Source organism: Spea bombifrons, chromosome 5 (genome assembly GCF_027358695.1).
Source record: "Spea bombifrons isolate aSpeBom1 chromosome 5, aSpeBom1.2.pri, whole genome shotgun sequence".
NCBI classification, from domain to species: Eukaryota; Metazoa; Chordata; class Amphibia; order Anura; family Pelobatidae; genus Spea; species Spea bombifrons.
In genome coordinates this window covers 48,256,573-48,275,001 of record NC_071091.1, presented here as the reverse complement: position 1 = coordinate 48,275,001, position 18,429 = coordinate 48,256,573, and the positions used below count along the sequence as shown (strand labels likewise).

At 36.6% G+C, this 18,429-nt stretch overlaps 1 protein-coding gene across 35 annotated transcripts in view; it reads left to right on the top strand.

The window, feature by feature from the left end:
* CLASP2 (cytoplasmic linker associated protein 2) overlaps positions 1-18,429 on the top strand; it is a 157,667-nt gene that overhangs the window by 119,943 nt on the left and 19,295 nt on the right. For 10 of the 35 annotated variants that reach the window (XM_053467351.1, XM_053467348.1, XM_053467356.1 and 7 more), the window contains 8 exons: positions 963-1,069; positions 1,460-1,483; positions 2,079-2,323; positions 3,897-3,960; positions 8,056-8,219; positions 8,322-8,400; positions 9,644-9,694; positions 10,888-11,031. In XM_053467351.1, the coding sequence (XP_053323326.1) occupies positions 963-1,069; positions 1,460-1,483; positions 2,079-2,323; positions 3,897-3,960; positions 8,056-8,219; positions 8,322-8,400; positions 9,644-9,694; positions 10,888-11,031 (878 nt within the window). The remainder of the gene's footprint in view (positions 1-962; positions 1,070-1,459; positions 1,484-2,078; positions 2,324-3,896; positions 3,961-8,055; positions 8,220-8,321; positions 8,401-9,643; positions 9,695-10,887; positions 11,032-18,429) is intronic. The other 25 variants (XM_053467374.1, XM_053467362.1, XM_053467355.1 and 22 more) reach the window with 3 other exon arrangements.

Sequence of the window (18,429 nt, the reverse complement as noted above, 5' to 3'; positions counted from 1 at the left end):
TAATCGCTCCTGTAGGAGCAGTCAAAGTCTTGGGGGTCTTTGAGTCAGTGTGCTTGTCTCCACGGACCTCTGGGTAGACAGCCGCAGTAGTATCCCTGCAATCCCCAGGTACGTCACTGGTCCTATGAGGAAACCTTGACAATGATGTACGTCTGTCGTCGTGAAGGGATTAATTCAGGACTACATTTGAAACTGAATTTATTTGTTTGCAACTGACTGCACTTTTTATTTATAAGTCTATATTTGTGTTGGTACATTTGATTAAGAAATACAAATCTCCTTTTTCACAGAAATAAAGTTCCTCATTACTGTATTGATATTTTGCATCCCAAACAAACACCTTTTGTGTACAGTTTATAATTGGGTTGATAATTTAAGCTTCTTGGCATTATGAAGGTCTAACCCTAGTGGGCTACTCCTTTACGAAGGCCCAGGCTGGCCATGCCTAATACATGGTAGTAGGCCAAGATTTCTGAAAAATCATCTCACAGGTTTATATGGTCAGAGGTGTACATTATGCACAGCCGACTCAAATGCGTCAATAACGTTCATCTCTCCTGTAAAATCGTCATGTTTACTAAATACACCCCATAGTCCATCCAGGTAAAAACTTTGTTCTTTGCATGTCTTCTAAATGCAGGGTCTTCTAAATAATGACTCACAACTAGTATTTGTATTTACAAAAAGGTCACCTAGGCAGGGTTTATTTAGTCATTCCTGGAATAAAATACAAAGTTTACAGTCTGCACAAAGTTACATTTTCCATGTTAACATCATGTTATTTTGTGTTAACATGCATGTATGTGTGTGTGTATATATATATATATATACCCAAAGTAAACACGCACTCACTGGTCTTTTCAAATGTATAAATTGCTCATCAACGTTTCGGTTAGTTTACCATATAGAATTCATGGAAAACCAGTGTCAGCTCGCAAGTTGAATATTCTCTGCTCCAACAGGTGTAGGATATGGCATCAGTCAACAAAGTCGACTGTCTTCATCTGTCAGTGCTATGCGAGTGCTGAATACAGGGTCTGATGTAGAAGAAGCTGTTGCTGATGCTTTGGTATGTGTTCGTCTTTTTATCTAGCTACATGTCACGTATGTGTTCCGCTATTTAGAACTACGTATCGCTCGCAAATTCTGAGAACACCATGTCAAAAAGACTTGATTTGTGTACGATTTATGATTGTGCATACACTTGTCCAGCACTCCTACTGGAGAAATTAATAGCCCTTTGTCTTCTTTCCCTAGAGAGTCGTCCAAGTGTACTGTCAGTTCATTCTCTTTCCTCTGCACTTTTAGTTACTGCTAATGTGTCACCGTGAATGTCTAGCATAATGAATGTTGACAGTACATTTAACTCCTGATACTATGGGTCTTTATGTTTATTTTTGTTAAATAATGATTCCTCAATGTTCTCAATTTTTCTTTTTCAATAAATTACTGCTCTCAGCTCTTAGGAGACATACGGACAAAGGTATATATATTTTTTAAGTTTATGTTGTAATTTACATATGTAAATGCAAAAAAGTTAGTTATAAAAAGATGAATGTTACAATATTTAACGTAATGCCATATAATAAGGCCAGCAATCAGGTTTTAGCTACCAAGTGTATTTGTTGTATTTAGCACCCGTTGACCCTTTGGTGATGTGTTTAGTACTAAACCTGTATTAGTTTTAGCATTAAAATGTTTGTATGTCATTGTGACATTTGATTAAGAAAAACTAATTTTTTTTTCTTCACAGACAGAAAGAGATTGTAAAATCCCTTCATGTAGTTAAAAACCTATTGTGTGACAGTTTCATATGTTTGCACAGATTTTGTGCCCAAGGACCAATTAAAATCCAAAACATCCTGCACAGCTAAGAATAGTTAGTTTGAACTCTTTGTTTGACATTGTTAAATGTATGCAATATTTTATTTTATGGGGATAATTGCGAAAGCAATATATTGTAGATCCAACCCCTTTATGCCATGTGAATTTGTGTGCATATATATGTGTGTGTGTGTATTTGTATTTATATTTTATGTACAAAATATCTGTTATAACAATTTTTTTTCCTTTGACAGAAAAAACCAGCCCGCCGAAGGTATGAGTCATATGGCATGTATTCAGATGATGATGCCAATAGTGATGCCTCAAGTGCCTGCTCCGAACGCTCGTATAGTTCGCGCAATGGAACCATTCCCACATATATGCGCCAAACAGAGGATGTTGCTGAGGTCCTAAACCGATGTGCAAGCTCAAACTGGTCTGAGAGGAAAGAGGGACTGCTTGGTCTGCAGAATCTTCTAAAAAACCAGAGAACTTTAAGGTGAAATATATTTTTTGTAATTTATTTTTATTTTACTGTTTTTATACCAATTTCTAACTAGATTGTGAGATATGAGCCTGGTAATTTTGAAAAAAATTAATAAAACTCATGTTTAGCAATTTTGGTCCTGTTATTTATGTATATGGTGCTGACAGTTTTCCTGCTAAAGATAATTGTGTTTCTACTCTTACCGACATGGGTACTACACTTAAATATCTATATTCTGTAAATTAGCAACTCATCCTCTCTGATCTTTTGTATATGTCTCCCTATGTGCAACAGGTAATAGCAAGGGAAACGGAGAATACCTTACCTGGGAATTTATTTCCTTTATTATCTGGTAGCACATACATTTCTTCCCACTCAATAAAGTTTTCTGGCAGTTGCCCACTTTGTTATTTCAATAGAGTAGAGGTCTGTGGTATTTAAATGTTTCTGCCCTGTCTAGAAAGAGGAGTAGCTGTATTCTCCCTATGTACTGAGGAGTTCCGTTTCCTTCCTTTTTTGCCCATTGCTAATGTGAAAGCCCAGAAAGTTTTCTCACACATACTGCTCTCACTTTGCCACATAGTTGCTGTTGACGATAATGCGTTTCTGCATTTGAATTGGTTTCAGTTTCTACAAAATCCAGAACACAAAAATTAGTAATTTTTGCGTTTTTACTTATTAGTTCCAGAGAAGATCATTGGACGGTAGTAGAGACTGTAGCCCCACTTCGAGTCCAGCATATTAGGCACATTACCACCAGGGGACTACATTGCTTTGTATGGAATGTTTTAGCAATCTGTGCAAGCTACGAACTATACTTTCAATTAGCAATCAAATAACTAAATCAATTTCAAATTAACTATTTAGCAAACATCTAAGCCGACCAATAATGTAGTTGTCAAAAAATAAAATAACCAATTACTCATAGTTTAAAAAAAAAAATTTACGGTTAGGTGTTGGTGTTGGGTAATGCTAATAGGTGTCAATATAGAGAATTTACTGTTGAGCAGCAGCAGATTCTGTAGTGATTTATTATATCAGAAAATATGAAATACTGTAAAGTAGAAAAGTAATCAATGGTACATGACAGGTTTAGCTCACATAAACAATCACTTATTAATTAGTGGCTGCACGTGTCAAGAGTGATGGTGGGATAGCCAAGGATTTGATCATATCACTCATGTTTGTTAAGGAGTGATCTGATCACTAGGATCCAACTTCTTATTGGCTCTGCAGCTTTTTCAAATTATACTGTAGAACTTCACTGACAGCTCAGATCTGTAAGCATCTACCACTTCTGAGTCAGTGCTGTCTTTTTTATTCTTTAAGTACTTTGATGTTGGTGGTACTTATAAAATATAGTGAAAAGAGGGGAACTCCAGGTATTTCCCTCAACAGACCCCAGTGATGTTGTCATCATGAGGGCTGCTCTATAGTTCAAACAAAGAATACCCAAAGTTGACATCCAGTCATTCTGCACCCTGATTAGAGCAGTACAAGGACGTTAATTAAATAAATGCACCCTTGGTCAAGTAATTGTGTTTATGCAAAATTTTATAATTACTGCTGTTTTGTGTTTTTACAGTCGTGTTGAGCTGAAAAGACTCTGTGAGATTTTTACAAGGATGTTTGCAGATCCCCATAGCAAGGTAAATTAATTTATCTACTTACTGTGTATGTGTTAGCCTATATGTAAATGCATCTTAATGCACCAAGGTGCCCACCGTGAGTGAGGGCACACCAGGATTCTTGCAGAATGTCTATCTACTGGGTTATCTTTTCAGCCTGGGGATTTTTACCTTCATAGGTCTTCCCATAAAATGATACATCTAAATGGCAGGTTCTTAAAATCGGTGCTGTGCTGAGCACCTTACTGAAACCAAGAGCTCTAATTTCTGTCTGTCAAGACACACCCATGGAAATAGAACTATTAGTTATAGATCTTGAGTCAGCAGAATTTGTTGTAGTAGTGTTTTCCGCAAATGCACAGGTGGAGGGGGAATCTCAATAGACACCCACAGAGTTCACCAAGCCAAGGCTTGGAAAATAGCATGGCATACCAAAATCACACACTTTCTTCAGAAGTACTGCCGAACGCTACTTCATAAAATCCAAATCCATGGAAGACTTTACTCACTACAAATTCATGCTTTTCACCCACAACTCTGCTCTCTCTCACTGCATAACTCTTCTATGCTCTCATATCCTCCTCCTTCCAACCCACATTGCCTATTTTCTACCTTCAACTCCCTTCTCTGTCCCTCCATACCCATGCCACAAACCTCTCTCACTGCCCAAAATGTTGCTACCCGCTTCAAAGACAAGATCAAAACTATTAGACTACAACCCCCTCCTACAACACCCTCTATTGCCCCCCCTGCTCAACCAATACTATCTACCTTTTCCCCTACAACTGAAGAAAAGCTAGCCACTCTTCTTTCTTCCTCTCACCCAACAACATTTCCCCTTGATCCCATCACATCTTGCAAAGTCTTTATCCCTCTCCCTTGGTCCATCACTTACCCACCTGTTTAATCGTTCTGTGTCACATGGAACTGTACCAACAACCTTCAAGCATGCTCTAATCCTGCCCATTCTAAAAAAAAAAAATCCTTCGTTAGATTCCATCTGTCTGACGAACTACCGCCCTATCTTCTTTTTATCTCTAACTTTTTTTAAACGGATTGTTTCAATTTGAATCTACCCTGGTCTAAACTTCTGTCTTACAAGTGATCTGATAGTAGTTTATTTGTTGTGTATTGTACCCAACATTTTACGGTAAACCAATCTGCTTAGAGAATTAGAAAAGCAATGCCTTGCTTGAACAAAAAAAAAAAAGAATGTGAATATAATAGTTTGTGATATGTTGGGTTGTGGCTCCAAAAAAGAATTAAATGTTAAATTGGTTGTGTAATTTTTATTTCTTTCTTTACAATGTTGTGTTTTTACTCGTAGGAAATGTATTGGACTAATTTTATGTGTTTTTTCTTTTGTTTTTTGTGCACGCGGCCCCCTGTGTTGGAACTCTCTATAGAGAGTAAGTTGGCTCAATGTTTGCTGAGAATCTATAAGCTAATCGCATGACATACAGTATTAACCTTTTGATAAATCACTGTGCTTAGCAGCTCATGCAGAGACAAAAACATTACTTATAAACCTTTATTAATGCATAATAATGGATATTGATGTCGTTTTTTTTCAGTTTCAATTGCTTGGGGGATTTTCATTGTGCCAAAAATCTAAGGGAAGAAATATAATTCAAGTTTAGAATGGGCTGTAGTCATAATTAAAAGTACATTTAAAAAAGTAGACACAGATCCTTATATTTCTTTAACCCCTTAACGACCTATGATGGGCCAGGCACGTCATGCAAAAATGGTCAGTTAAAGATCAATGACGTGCCTGGCACGGCACGTCATGGCATTAAACAAGCTTAGAAAGTGATCTATGACCGCTTTCTTCGCTTAAAGGTTGTTGCTGTAATGCCTCTGTGTCAAGATCGGTATTAGGGGCCATGACTTCAATGGTGTAGCTGAAATGCCTCAATAGCAAGGCAATCCAACAACACTGAGCTCAGTGGAGCGCAGTTTTCTAATCACAATGTGATTAGTAAAATATATATATTTTTAAAATAAATATGGGGGAAAATGTAGTAACATAAAAAATTATTATGCAGTTATGTCACCATCAGGAGAACCATCCAGTTCCAGCAAAAATAATTAAAAAAAAAATGGAAAAAAATTTATCATGAGCAAGTGTTAAAATTAGCGCTGTATCTTCCCAAAAATCCTGACATGGAAAGAGTTAAAATAAAAGCATTTCAAATACCCAAGGGGTGTCTAATTTAAAAGAAATGAATGGTTTGATGGGGTAAATTGGAGTGGCCAGGTTCAAAGATAGGGCATAGGCACAGACCAAAATGGGGGGAGCTCACTTTCAAAATGTGGCCTTTTAGCCCCCAAACAACCCCATGCATGTGGGGTATCACTGTAATCAAGAGATGTTGCTGAACACACATTGGGGTGTTATTTGATGGTGACATATACCAGGAGCTGTAAATTCACACCTGAAGTACAATTTGTGTGATAAAAGGGTTTAATTACCGCTATTTTAAATACCCTGTGGTGTCTAGTTTTCAAAAATATATGGTTTCATAGGGTAAATTAAATTAGCCCTCTTCAAAGATGGCCCAATTAGGACATGGGGGCAGTAGGACCAAATGTAAAAGTTCCAAGTAGAAAATTGCGCACTTCCCAAATGTGGCATTTTACCTCCTAAACAACCCGAGAAACCCATGGGGGGTATCACTGGACTTAGGAGATGTTGCTGAACACATATTGGGGGGTGTTTGATAGTGACTTATACCAGGAGCTATAAATTCATACCTGAAGTACAATTTGTGTGAAAAAATAAAAAAATAATTACTGCCACAAACTTTGACAAAGGCTTGGTGGTAGAATCTCATGCATGGAAAGATTTAAAATACCTTTGCCTGTCTAGTTTTCAAAAATATATGGTTTGATGGGGTAAGTTGCATTGGCCGGCTTTAAAGATACCGAAATTGGGACAGAATGACCAGATTTGGAAAAAAAATGGTTTTGAAATAGTAAAACGCTACTTGTACTTATTGCCCAATAACTTGTAGAAAAAAGCAAAAAAAACCAAAAACATAAAAACATTGGGTATTTCTTAATTCAGGCCAAATAGTAGAATCTATTTAGCAGGTTTTTTCATCAGCTTTTTTGGTAAAAGATTTTTTTAAATGTTTCATATTTATTTTTAAGGGAAATTAGATGATATAATCAAATAAATTGATATCTGAAGAAAGCCCTTCTTGTCCTGAAAAAACAATATATAACTTGTGTGGGTTCGCTAAATGGGAGAGGAGAAATTTACAGCTAAACACGAGCACCACAAAAGTGTTAAAACAGCCTTGGTCACAAAGGGTACAAAAAAATTAAATAAAAAAAAAACAGCCTGGTCCTTAAGGGGTTAATTGAGAATTATTAAATAGTATGTAACCTAATATTTAAAATTACATTCACCTACCGTATTCAGTCAAAGTTAAAAAAAAATAAAAAAAAAATATCTATATTTGCCACATTTACTAATAGGAATATTTATTTTAAATTAACTTAACAAAATCTGATGTAATGACAATAAAATGTGCCATATTGAAAAAAATTACTTTGGTACTTCAGTGTAAAAAAACAAACAAAAAAAAAAAACAACCCAGTACAACCCAGATGTATTTTTTTTACTAATTTTTATTTTCGTTATAATTTACATGTGGTTATTTAAATACTTTTTAAAAAGTCATTTTTATTCTGTGGGATTTAGATACAGTGCATGTCTATAGTTGAAAAATCGAGGGATTTTGAAATGTATGCATGCATATTTATCACCCAATCCTTTCAGTGATTTCTTAATGTAGTTATGATGTATGAGAATAGCAAACTGATTTCTCACCATAGCATAAAATGTAATTTACAAAGTGTTTCAGTCATTAGAAAATTTCAATATCAGTTTCTAAACCAATTGGAAGACAAGACCGGTCACTATAATAATAATTAATTAATAAATAAATAATACCTAACTCTTTTTGGCTGCTTAGTTGCTGCATCTTTTTTCACCATGTGATTTTGCTTATCACGTTACCCTCATTTCTAACTTTTGTGCCTTCTAGTTTTAACATTTGGGGTCTGAATACTTTTTCTCGGTCTCCCTTACCTTTTATGTTGTAGGTATTCAGTATGTTTCTGGAAACATTAGTTGATTTTGTTCAAGTACATAAGGAGGACTTACAGGACTGGCTTTTTGTGCTTATCACACAACTGCTTAAGAAGATGGGTGCCGATCTACTGGGCTCTGTGCAAGCAAAAGTTCAGAAAGCTCTTGATGTGACTAGGTAATGTATATTTATGGCCATGCTTACCTTAAGTACCTCTATTTTCCCCATGTAACCGCTGTGTGTGTAAATTCTCTCCCTCTTTCTATTTTTATAAAACAGAGAATCTTTTGCAAATGATCTTCAGTTCAATATCCTCATGAGGTTTACCGTTGATCAAACCCAGACTCCAAATCTCAAGGTATGTGTCTCCATAAATAATGTTATGGCACATTTCACATGTTTATCAATAGTATGGCTCAAAGGAAGTGTAATGCATGTGGGGCGATTCTGCAAAACCCACTCTATTAAATTGCAAAAGGACACCAAATCATTTTATAGGGACTTCATAAAGCATATAATAGCTGAGAAGGATAAAATGCCCCTTTAATGTGAGAAAGCACAATACTGTGTTAGTCCGTAGAATAGACAGGAGTCAAGGTACTTTTTCTAATATTGATAAAGCATTTTACTTTGATTTTCTGATTTCTCTATTACAAAAATACACATACTCCTGTCTATTTAATAATTAAAACCAAGGTCACTGTTTTAAAAAAAAGAAATATAATGAAATGTATCTAGTACATATATTCACAGTAAACATGTTTGTATAATAAGGTCTTCAGCTAGACATTATGCTAGGTTAACAAAATATAGTTATACTCTGCTCGCTATCCAACAGTTCATGATATATTTTGATTACACAGTTAGGGGTTACTGTGTTTTGGGCTTGTTCCTTTTACCTTATAAGCAGGGTCACCTCACCATACTCTCAGCAAGTGCTCATCTCGTATTTTTTTTACATTATGCTAGCCAAAATGCAAAAAAAAAATAAAAAATATATATATATATTTATCTTACCTGAAAATATTCTCGCCTTTAACAATAGGGCAGATCGTAGGCCCAAAATTTACTTTGCACCATCCCAAAACGCAGTGCATGCTGTTTTTGTCTTGGAATTGGGTAGGGCAAGCAGGTCTATTTTTCTGTTGTCACTGGCCAACTGGATTAATGTATCAAACATCATCTATAGATTTGCTAGCAATTTGGTGAGCACAATATCGTTTTTATTATAATAATATAATAATATATTTTTTTTATAATTAATTTTTAACTTAAATTGATCATTGTTTATTACTCTGACAAAAATATCAATATATACCTCACTTTTTTTAACAGTTGTTCCCTCACTTCTCTGGGAATGGGGAATTAGGCAGTGTTTTTCTGAGTCAAAACTATGCTTTGTGTTTTTGTTTGATTTCTGTAACCTCATAATTATTGTTTATAGAAGGCTGAAATGTACATTTGTATTTGGTATGCTGGATTTTTCAGACATATAATATTCACCTAGCTAACTGCAGCTTCAAGGGTCTCAAAGAAATGTTGGTCCTTTGTTTAACCATTTTAAAATAGTGGATTTGTTCTCTTTTTCATAAACCTTTCAGACAGCCAAACCAGCTCTGCAGGACCAGCTTCGCTCTTTTTGGAGCTCAAAGGTTTTTTTTTTGTTTTGTTTTATTTTTTACTCTTCTAGTTTTATTTCTTTTTTTCATCTACTCTGCAACCCTCTCCTGTTTTCACATACTCCAATATGTGTACTTATTTCTGTTATGTTTTGGTGCACTAATTTAACCCTTCTCTATATCTCACAACTTTGGCTGGATTTATTTAATTTCTCTGTGGATAACATAATGCTGTGGGTTTGTTGTGAGCAACTAACTCTCTGCAAAAAAGCTTATGTAGCATGTATGGATGGTTAGAGTACCTTTTGAACATATCATGCCCTAAACCAGTGTGATAGCAAAGCTTGTGGGTTGATAATTATATTATAAGGAAAACAATGAGCTGTGGTTCACTAATATCAAGACAGGATTATCTAAACTGCATTTGTATATGCCTTGCTGATTGAACACTGCAAAAAGCTCATATACATTTGACTTATGGTGTAAGCATGTTTTTCATTATTTATTGCACATGTATTTATGTATTATGTATTTCTAATAATTAAAAGGTAGCAGAAATTTGAATTGTCTGTTCCCCAAGTAGCGTGTCCTTTTAGTACTTTTTTTCATTTTTTCTTTCAGAAACAGACTGGTTTTTTTTGCACTTAAATCACAAATAATTGGTTTCAAGATTATGTAATTATAACAAATGTTATAATTTGTATTTATTTCAAATCAATTCATGGAAAGATGTTTTGGATTCTCCAATTGCTGTTATATTACTGGTACTGCTGTGTAGTTAAACAGAGTATATAATAGTAATAGTGAAGTCTATACCTACCAAAGATTTCTTCTTTCTTCAAGGAGAAAAAAAAAATCAGATGCCCTTGGCAAGGGCAAAGATACTAGGATAGCAATATCCCAATATTAATAAGAATTTGAGTAGTTATATATAACTACTAACAATTTTGAAGGAATCTAAGAATGTATTTTATTTGAAATCTGGTAATAATGTGCCTGTTTTATATTACAATGAATCCTGTGTTTCATTAGAATATTTAAAAATACAGTTTCATTTGCAGCTTTATACATTTAGCAATGGACTTGATCACAGGTCCAAATTGACAGCGACCCTCAAAACAGTTATATGCGCTAAAATATTATTACATAAGCAATAGAAATCATGTGTATCTATAAAGGGAGATGTAGATATAAAAATTAAAATGTAATTAAACCTCTTGTTTTAGGTGAAGGTTGCTATTCTTAAATATATAGAAACACTTGCTCAGCAAATGGATCCTGGAGACTTTGTGAATTCAAGTGAGACACGACTTGCAGTTTCTCGTATTATAACTTGGACCACAGAACCCAAAAGCTCTGATGTTCGCAAGGTAGGATTTTTTTTTATTTATAAAAATGTAGGTTTATCTCAGTCATCTTCTAACATTTTTATGAAAGTCGCATTTATTTGTATGGTAATCTACAACACTTAATGCTTGAGTGGGGGATTCTGGAGTTACTTTGCATGAAATACAATTCACATATGATTTCAAGGTTCAGCAGTTGTTATAAGATGGCTTTGCCCAGGGGGGCTTTTGAGATATAAATCATTTAAGAACCCAGAAGCATGAAAGTCATTCAGGAATATTCTGGATATTTACAGTTTTATTTTTAACCAAAGAGGCAAAAGTAGGCATTTAAAAAATGGTTAAGCTCAGTCTTGTTTGAATGCCAGGAATTGTAATGGACTGTTAAATGTCTAAGATTGTCGAGGCAGCACTATCATTTTTAATCAGTTCAGTTAAGCACAGCGGCTCGTGCCACTCAGACTAATCTTTCATCTGAACAGCATGCCAGCTGCCAATGAATAACAAACAACCCCATTACTTTTATTTGTGCATTTTTTTTATCAATAAATTTTAAGTTCATTACATGTAGGCTTTATCAGTGCTAAGTGCACAGTGGCTGGAAGAACCAGATTTAACCCTTTGAGTGCCAGGGGTCTAGAAACATTTTTCTCTTATCATAATGCCTTGTAGTAAAAAATAGAATGTTTGTTATATCCAACCGGCCTGACACTGTGATTAATGAAAGTATACAGAGGAAAATGTTTAATTGTACAAACCAGACTTTTAGGATTGCTATAAAGAGTTATGCAAAATATAATAGCTGACAAATGCTGACTCCGGATCTTGAAGGTACATACGGAACGAAATAATAAAACTAATAAAATCTGTGTTTTCCTGAAAGACCTGACCAATCTCTGTAGATACATGTAGGTTATGTTACAAAAACCTATTTCAGGGTAGAATATGTGATTACATTATTTAATTATAATAATAAAGAAACAAACGGGTAGATGTGCACATCCACAAGTACGACCTTTTTTCCTGCATACTGGCCATTGGATCTAACAATAGATCTCCTACCAACAGGAGAAACCTATGGGTACCTGAACAGCTTTCATTGATGCTTTCATTGATATTTTTGACCATAATGTTAACCCTTTAACGACAATCCACGTACATGTACGGGGTTGCCGTGCAACGGGTTAACGACAATGCCAGTACATGTACGGGCTGCCGTTAAACAGCTGCATCGCCGCGATCGCGGCGTTTTCGCTGCGATCGGCGGCTTTGCAGCATCCACGGAAGCCTCCCAAGTGAGGCTGACCGTGGATCCGGGGAGGGCAGCCCTCGGCAGCCCTCCCCGGAAGAAAAATGGCCGCCGCCGCACCGATCATGAAAGATCGCGGCGGCGCCCGGCTAAAACAGCTTAGGAAGCGATCTGAATCGCTTCCTAAGCATAAATGGTGTTACTGACATGCCTCGATATCGAGGCATATCAGCAACACTAGCCCCCGACCCCCGATCACCTTGTGATTGCTCCGAAGAGCAACCACAAGTGCCATCCTGTGAATGACGTTGCCGTCATTCACAGGATGGCATTAACAATAGATCTGAGTTCAGAGGGTCTATCCAGACCCTCTTGTGAACTCTCGAGCTCCTCCTGCAGGTTGAATGCAGGTACTGCATCCAACCATGCAAGGTCAATGGAGCCCAGCTCACTAATGAGTGATTAGTAAAAAAAATAAAAAAAAATTTAAAAAAATGTTAAAAATTTTTTTTTAAAAAATGTTTACAAAAATAAAAATAATATGGTAACATATAAAAATCCCCACTGTCACCAAAAAAAAAAAAAAAAATTAATAAGCAAGTCCTAAAATTCTTTATCTTTACAAAAATTCCAGCATGGAAAGAGTTAAAATATTGGCATTACAAATGCCCATAGGGTGTCTCGTATTAAAAAATGCATGAGTGGATGGGATAAATTGAATTGGCCGGGTTCAAAGGTGTCCCAAATATGGGACATGGGGGCAGTAGGATCAGATGTCTAAATGGCCAAAAAATACACACCTCACAAAGGCGGCCTTTTACCTCCCAAATAACCCAACAAACCCATGCATGTGGGGTATCACTGCGCTCAGGAGATGTTACTGAACACATATTGGGGTGTTGTTTGACACGGACATATACCAGGAGCGATAATTTTATACCTGAAGTACAACGTGTGTGGAAAAAAATACAAAAAAATTTACTACCATAAAGTTTCACAAAGGCTGGTGGTAAAATTAGTGCATGGAAAGGGTTAAATTACCAGCATGTGAAATACCTTGGGGTGTCTAGTTTTTAAAAATATATGACTTGATGGGGTAAATTGCATTGGCCGGCTTCAAAGATACCCGAAATGGCACATGGGGGGAAGAATTACCAGATTTGGAAAAAAAGGTTTTGAAATAGCAAAACGCTACCTGTACTTATTGCCCCATAACGTGCAGAAAAAAGCAAAAAAACATAAAAACATTGGGTATTTCTAAACTCAGGACAAATAGTAGAATATATTTAGTAGGTTTTTTCATTCGTTTTTGCAGATGAGTAAAAGTTTTTTGTTTAAAAAGTGAGAAAAAGTAATTTTTTAACAAAAAATCCCCATATTTTATCATTTTTTTTTATAGTAAATTAGATGATATGATAAAATTAATGGTATCTAAAGAAAGCCCTGTTTGTCCTGAAAAAAACAATATATAATATGTGTGGGAGCATGAAATGAGAAAGAAGAAAATCACAGCTAAACAGGAACACCGAAAAATGTTAAAATAGCCATTGTCCCACAATATACTACGGGTAATAACCCCTATTGTCCTTAAGGGGTTAAACAGCTCAGAACTTGCAAGGATTCTGGTCATTTACAAAAAAAAACAAAAACATTATTGAATTTCTTCTACAAGAAGTCGGAGGAGGGGCAGAGTGGCAGCATATCTCGGGGGGGGGACAGTGGCAGCATATCTCGGGGGGGGGACAGAGTGGCAGCATGTTTTTTTGGTGCCTTTTTAAAGAAAACCAAACTTTTAGGGTGCAGCTTATATCCGAGCCAATACGGTATAAAACCTAACTTGAGAGAGAGAGAGTCAGTTTTTATATAAACCCTTCGTGTCAAGGACACTGTCTATTTTGTGTCAATTGGGAAACGTGTACAGAAGCCAGGTATTTGATATGTTCCTAATGATTTAGGTTGTAAGCTGTTAAACCGATCCTTGGTGTTAAGTATTTGGCTCTGAATTGCCATTCTAATTATTTAAACATGAACCCTGCTACAATTGTTGGAAGGCTCCTAACGTACACGCATGTACAAATTAAATGATCATTTAAAAGCTGTGTTATGTGTTTACTTGGATTATCTGTCTAATATTAAAATTAATTTAATGAGTGACAAGCTTAAATCGAAGAAATTCAGAAGGGGCAAATACTTTCACAGCACTGTACCACTACTTCTAGCAGGCTTAGACATTGCATGCAAACCTCCTTTAGCACTGTCTTGTAAACCTACTCACATAACACGGCTCCAGGGAAACTGAGTGTAAAGATGGCCTCCTGTTTCAGGCACTAGGGTAAGCCTTCCAACATAAATCTTGCAGGGTAACAACAGTTGAAAAGCGGTCAGCCTTTGTGGGGCAGACCTACATGTAGAGCCACTTAATCATAGCTTTATTTTCTGCTTCTTCTTTGAAGCCCCGAGGTCAGTGGCTCCGTACTCAACAAAGGATATGTGGCCCTTTCCCTGCCCTGTAAAAATAAATTTACCCTAAAGGCTGGGGCTAGTGTATACAAAAATAAAAAGTTAATGTAGGGGTAAAAAGTGCTTAGCAGCATGTGTAGTAAAAAAATAAAAAAAAATAAAAAAAGTGAAGTACTCAACCTCACACATCATCATAGTGCCCAGCGCCCAGTCTTGGACCAAAGACTGGGGACAAATTGCAACCTCGGGCTTCCTGCTATCCCACCCCTAAGGCCAGAGGACCAAGCTTTCCCTCTGTCACAGGTACTCACTTGATCTTAGCCAAAAGGCCAAAAAGCGATTTATGATAGCCTTAAGATAGCTCTTTGCTTATCAGTCCCCAAGAAAGCAGACAACATATGTCTCTATATACACATACTTCAGGAAGGGCATAGGTAAAAGAATCAATCAGGAATTGGTTGGATTTCAATACTGGTATTAAAATGTGATGACATTGTGTCTGGTACAAGATAAGGTAACAATGACAAAGGTGACAAATTACGCCATGCAGTCTAAACATTCTTGTTTCACAGATGAAATAGATTATGTATATTATAACTGTCCCATTAATGCTTGAGTGTAAATTAGAAATGTAATGTCTTGTGCTATTTAGTTTACTGAATTAAGCAAGAAATTAGTGGTTCATGTTTACATGCTTAAAACTAGTCCGCAGAATAGATTAATTTGAAATTGTTAATTTTTTTAATCACATCTTTGTTCTACACCTGGGGAAACCTGCATTATTTATTTTATTGCAGAAAAAATAAAACTATTATGCACTGGTGATTTTAATGATTCTAGATTAGACTTGGTGCTCCCGAAACTGTAACAAGAATTATCTGATAAATTTCCACTTAATAAACTCTGTTTGTTGTGCTACTTCATTGTTTTTATCATATATTTTTAAGCCTTGTGCCAGACCTCAAGCTGTCCTAGTTCAGTCATACTGTGAGACTATTAAGTAGTCACTGCTGAACTACAATACAATCAATATCTACTACTTTTAATAACAATTTATTGTGTTATTTCTTACATATGCATCTAAATTTCTCACATGCTACAAATAAAAAAAAATCTCAATAATTGGTATGGCCGTCAATTGAGTTAATGGTGTACGTAATTGTGCAGAATTATAGAATTTGCGATATTTATTTATTTTTTAAGTGAGGGTGTAGAGATTTCAAATGTTCCCAAAGTCGTTGAGGTCTACTAATTGCCGTTGTAACATGTGCTTGCTTGGCACATCATCAGTATTGTGTTTGGGATTTTTTTCTCCTGTTGGAAAACAAATCTCTTCCATACAACTTAAACTAGAAGATAAGTCATGCCTCTGCAGAATGATACTTCTATTCTGGAGTTGATGACTTGCACAACATCAATTACACTTTGATCAAAGTGTTCCCACACCTGAATGTTTCCTGCACCGTTTGATTGCAACCAAAAGTATCAAATTAACTCCTTTGGATTAAGGCTGTTTTTTCTGTTTGTACACTTAAGAAGCGAAAGTTTTTTAGCTTTTGCTGTAATGTTTTATGAATGAGTATGTGTGATTGAGGGAATGTATCTGTGAATGAGTGAATCAGTGTTTGTGAATGAGTGAATGTATGAATGTAATGTGTGATAGCATGGATGTGTAGGGGGGGCATTGGCACAGGGGAGGCTGTAAGTGATGTGCAGACCCCATACTGCTGGCAGCATCAATACACAAGGGGGCAGCTAGCCAGGTGTCAGCATGTATTGGCTGCTTGTGCATGGTAGTAATAGCAATATGACAGCAATAACACTCCTATCATGCCCAGGCATACTCAGATTCCAGGATGTACTGACTGACTTGCCATGATAGGAGTGTGATTGCTGTTAACAATCATATATTAATATTTTTTTTTTTTTTGGTAACGCACCAAATATATATGATTAACAGCAGTCGCACTCTTATCATGCCCAGGTTGCAGCATGTACTGACTGCTGGAACTGGGGGGGTGTGGGGTCATTTTTGTTTGCGGCTTTGGCCAAGTGAATCCTGCATTTTCGGTTTTGGTCCAGAATTTTCATTTCTGTGCATCCCTAGTGTGTGCTGGCAAGCGAGTATGTGCAGGCAAGTGCAGTATATATGTGTATGTTTGTGAGCAGGCATACGTAAGATCAGTTTATGTTGGACAGGTGTTTCTTATTTAAAGATAAGAGAATGATTCCCTGTAACATAAGTTAAACCCAGTGGCAGTATAATTGTTTTAAAAATGATAATGTCCTTAGCTGAGTCTAGCAGCTGTGAAAATGTCCTCCATGAAATATCTCCAGGCCTGTTCCTGGTTAAAATGTGTGTGTGTCAATGTATGCAGCATTTGGGCTCAAGAATATTGCCAAGGTGCCACTTGGTCTAGGGCCGGCCCTGGGCATCACTAATACAAAACCCCTAATTCTAGGGGTAGGGAATGATGTCTGTCTGGGTATGATAGCGTATGTTTGTGGGTATGTTATTGTGCACATCTGGTTTTATGGGTATGTTAGTGTGTTTCCAGGTATGTGATTTTTGTCATGTGTCTAAGTATATTAGTGTGGGAATGTTTCTAGGTATATCATTCTCCATCTGTGTTTGTAAACTGATGCTGCATAACTGTTATGCACACCTTGTTAACAGCCTTTCCCCTGTTCCTCCAATCAGAGGAGACAGTTGCTCAGAGGCTCCAGCCTTTTAATGAAACTGTTTTCTGCGCCCCTTCAGAAGAACAAAAGTCAAACAAATTAGAAAGTTAGTGGAGAAGGGACATCATGTGGAGGTGGTCAGCAGCGAATGTAGGGGGGCATTAATAGAGTGATAGCACTTTCTCAAATGCCACAAGGAAGCTGTTTGGGGCAAACATGGTACAGAGGTAAACTTTTTTTATGCGCGCTGGTGGCACAGACAAGCCGTGAGGTCAGAGATGTCACAGAAAAGCTGTTTGGGGCACTGATGAGGTGGCTGAGGACACATCCATGATGGGAGACTAGCAACAGCTCTACTAGTGGGGGCTAGGGTGAACACATTTTATTTCTGCCATTCAGGGACACAGTATAGAGCTGATTGGATTAGACACACACAGGAGTATGATATAATTACATAAACACTGATTCACATATGCACACATCATTACATACACATAAAATACATTTTATATTATGTAAATCATTAGGAAGTTATGGTGTACCAGTGTCAGTGCCTGTTTCAGATTATAGTGATGAGAGTATTGCTGTGCTACAGTCTGGCTCACTATATAATCATGTTGTACCACTGTCAGGCTCAGTATATAATGGTAGTTGTGCTATACCGCCCCCAAAGTCTGACTTACTATTTAATGATGGGAGTTATGCTGTACCACTGTCATTGTCTTGCTTAAAATATAATGATAGGTGTTATGCAGTACAGCAATGAGTGTCTGGCTCCCTACATGCGAATGTTCACTGTTATCATATCTGTCTGTATTCTGATGATGGCTGTAGATGTAGATAATGGGGATTGTAGTATGCAACCTCTGGCGTGCCAAAGGCTACTTTACTGTCCGTGTTCCATTAGTCTCATGCAAAACACATACTCGGGCCTCAACCAGCCCAAAATGTGAATAAATCACTGGGTTTTTACCTTAGCACAAAGGCTGAAGGCTCTAGTTGTGCTCTTTTTCATACTGTTTGCATGTTAG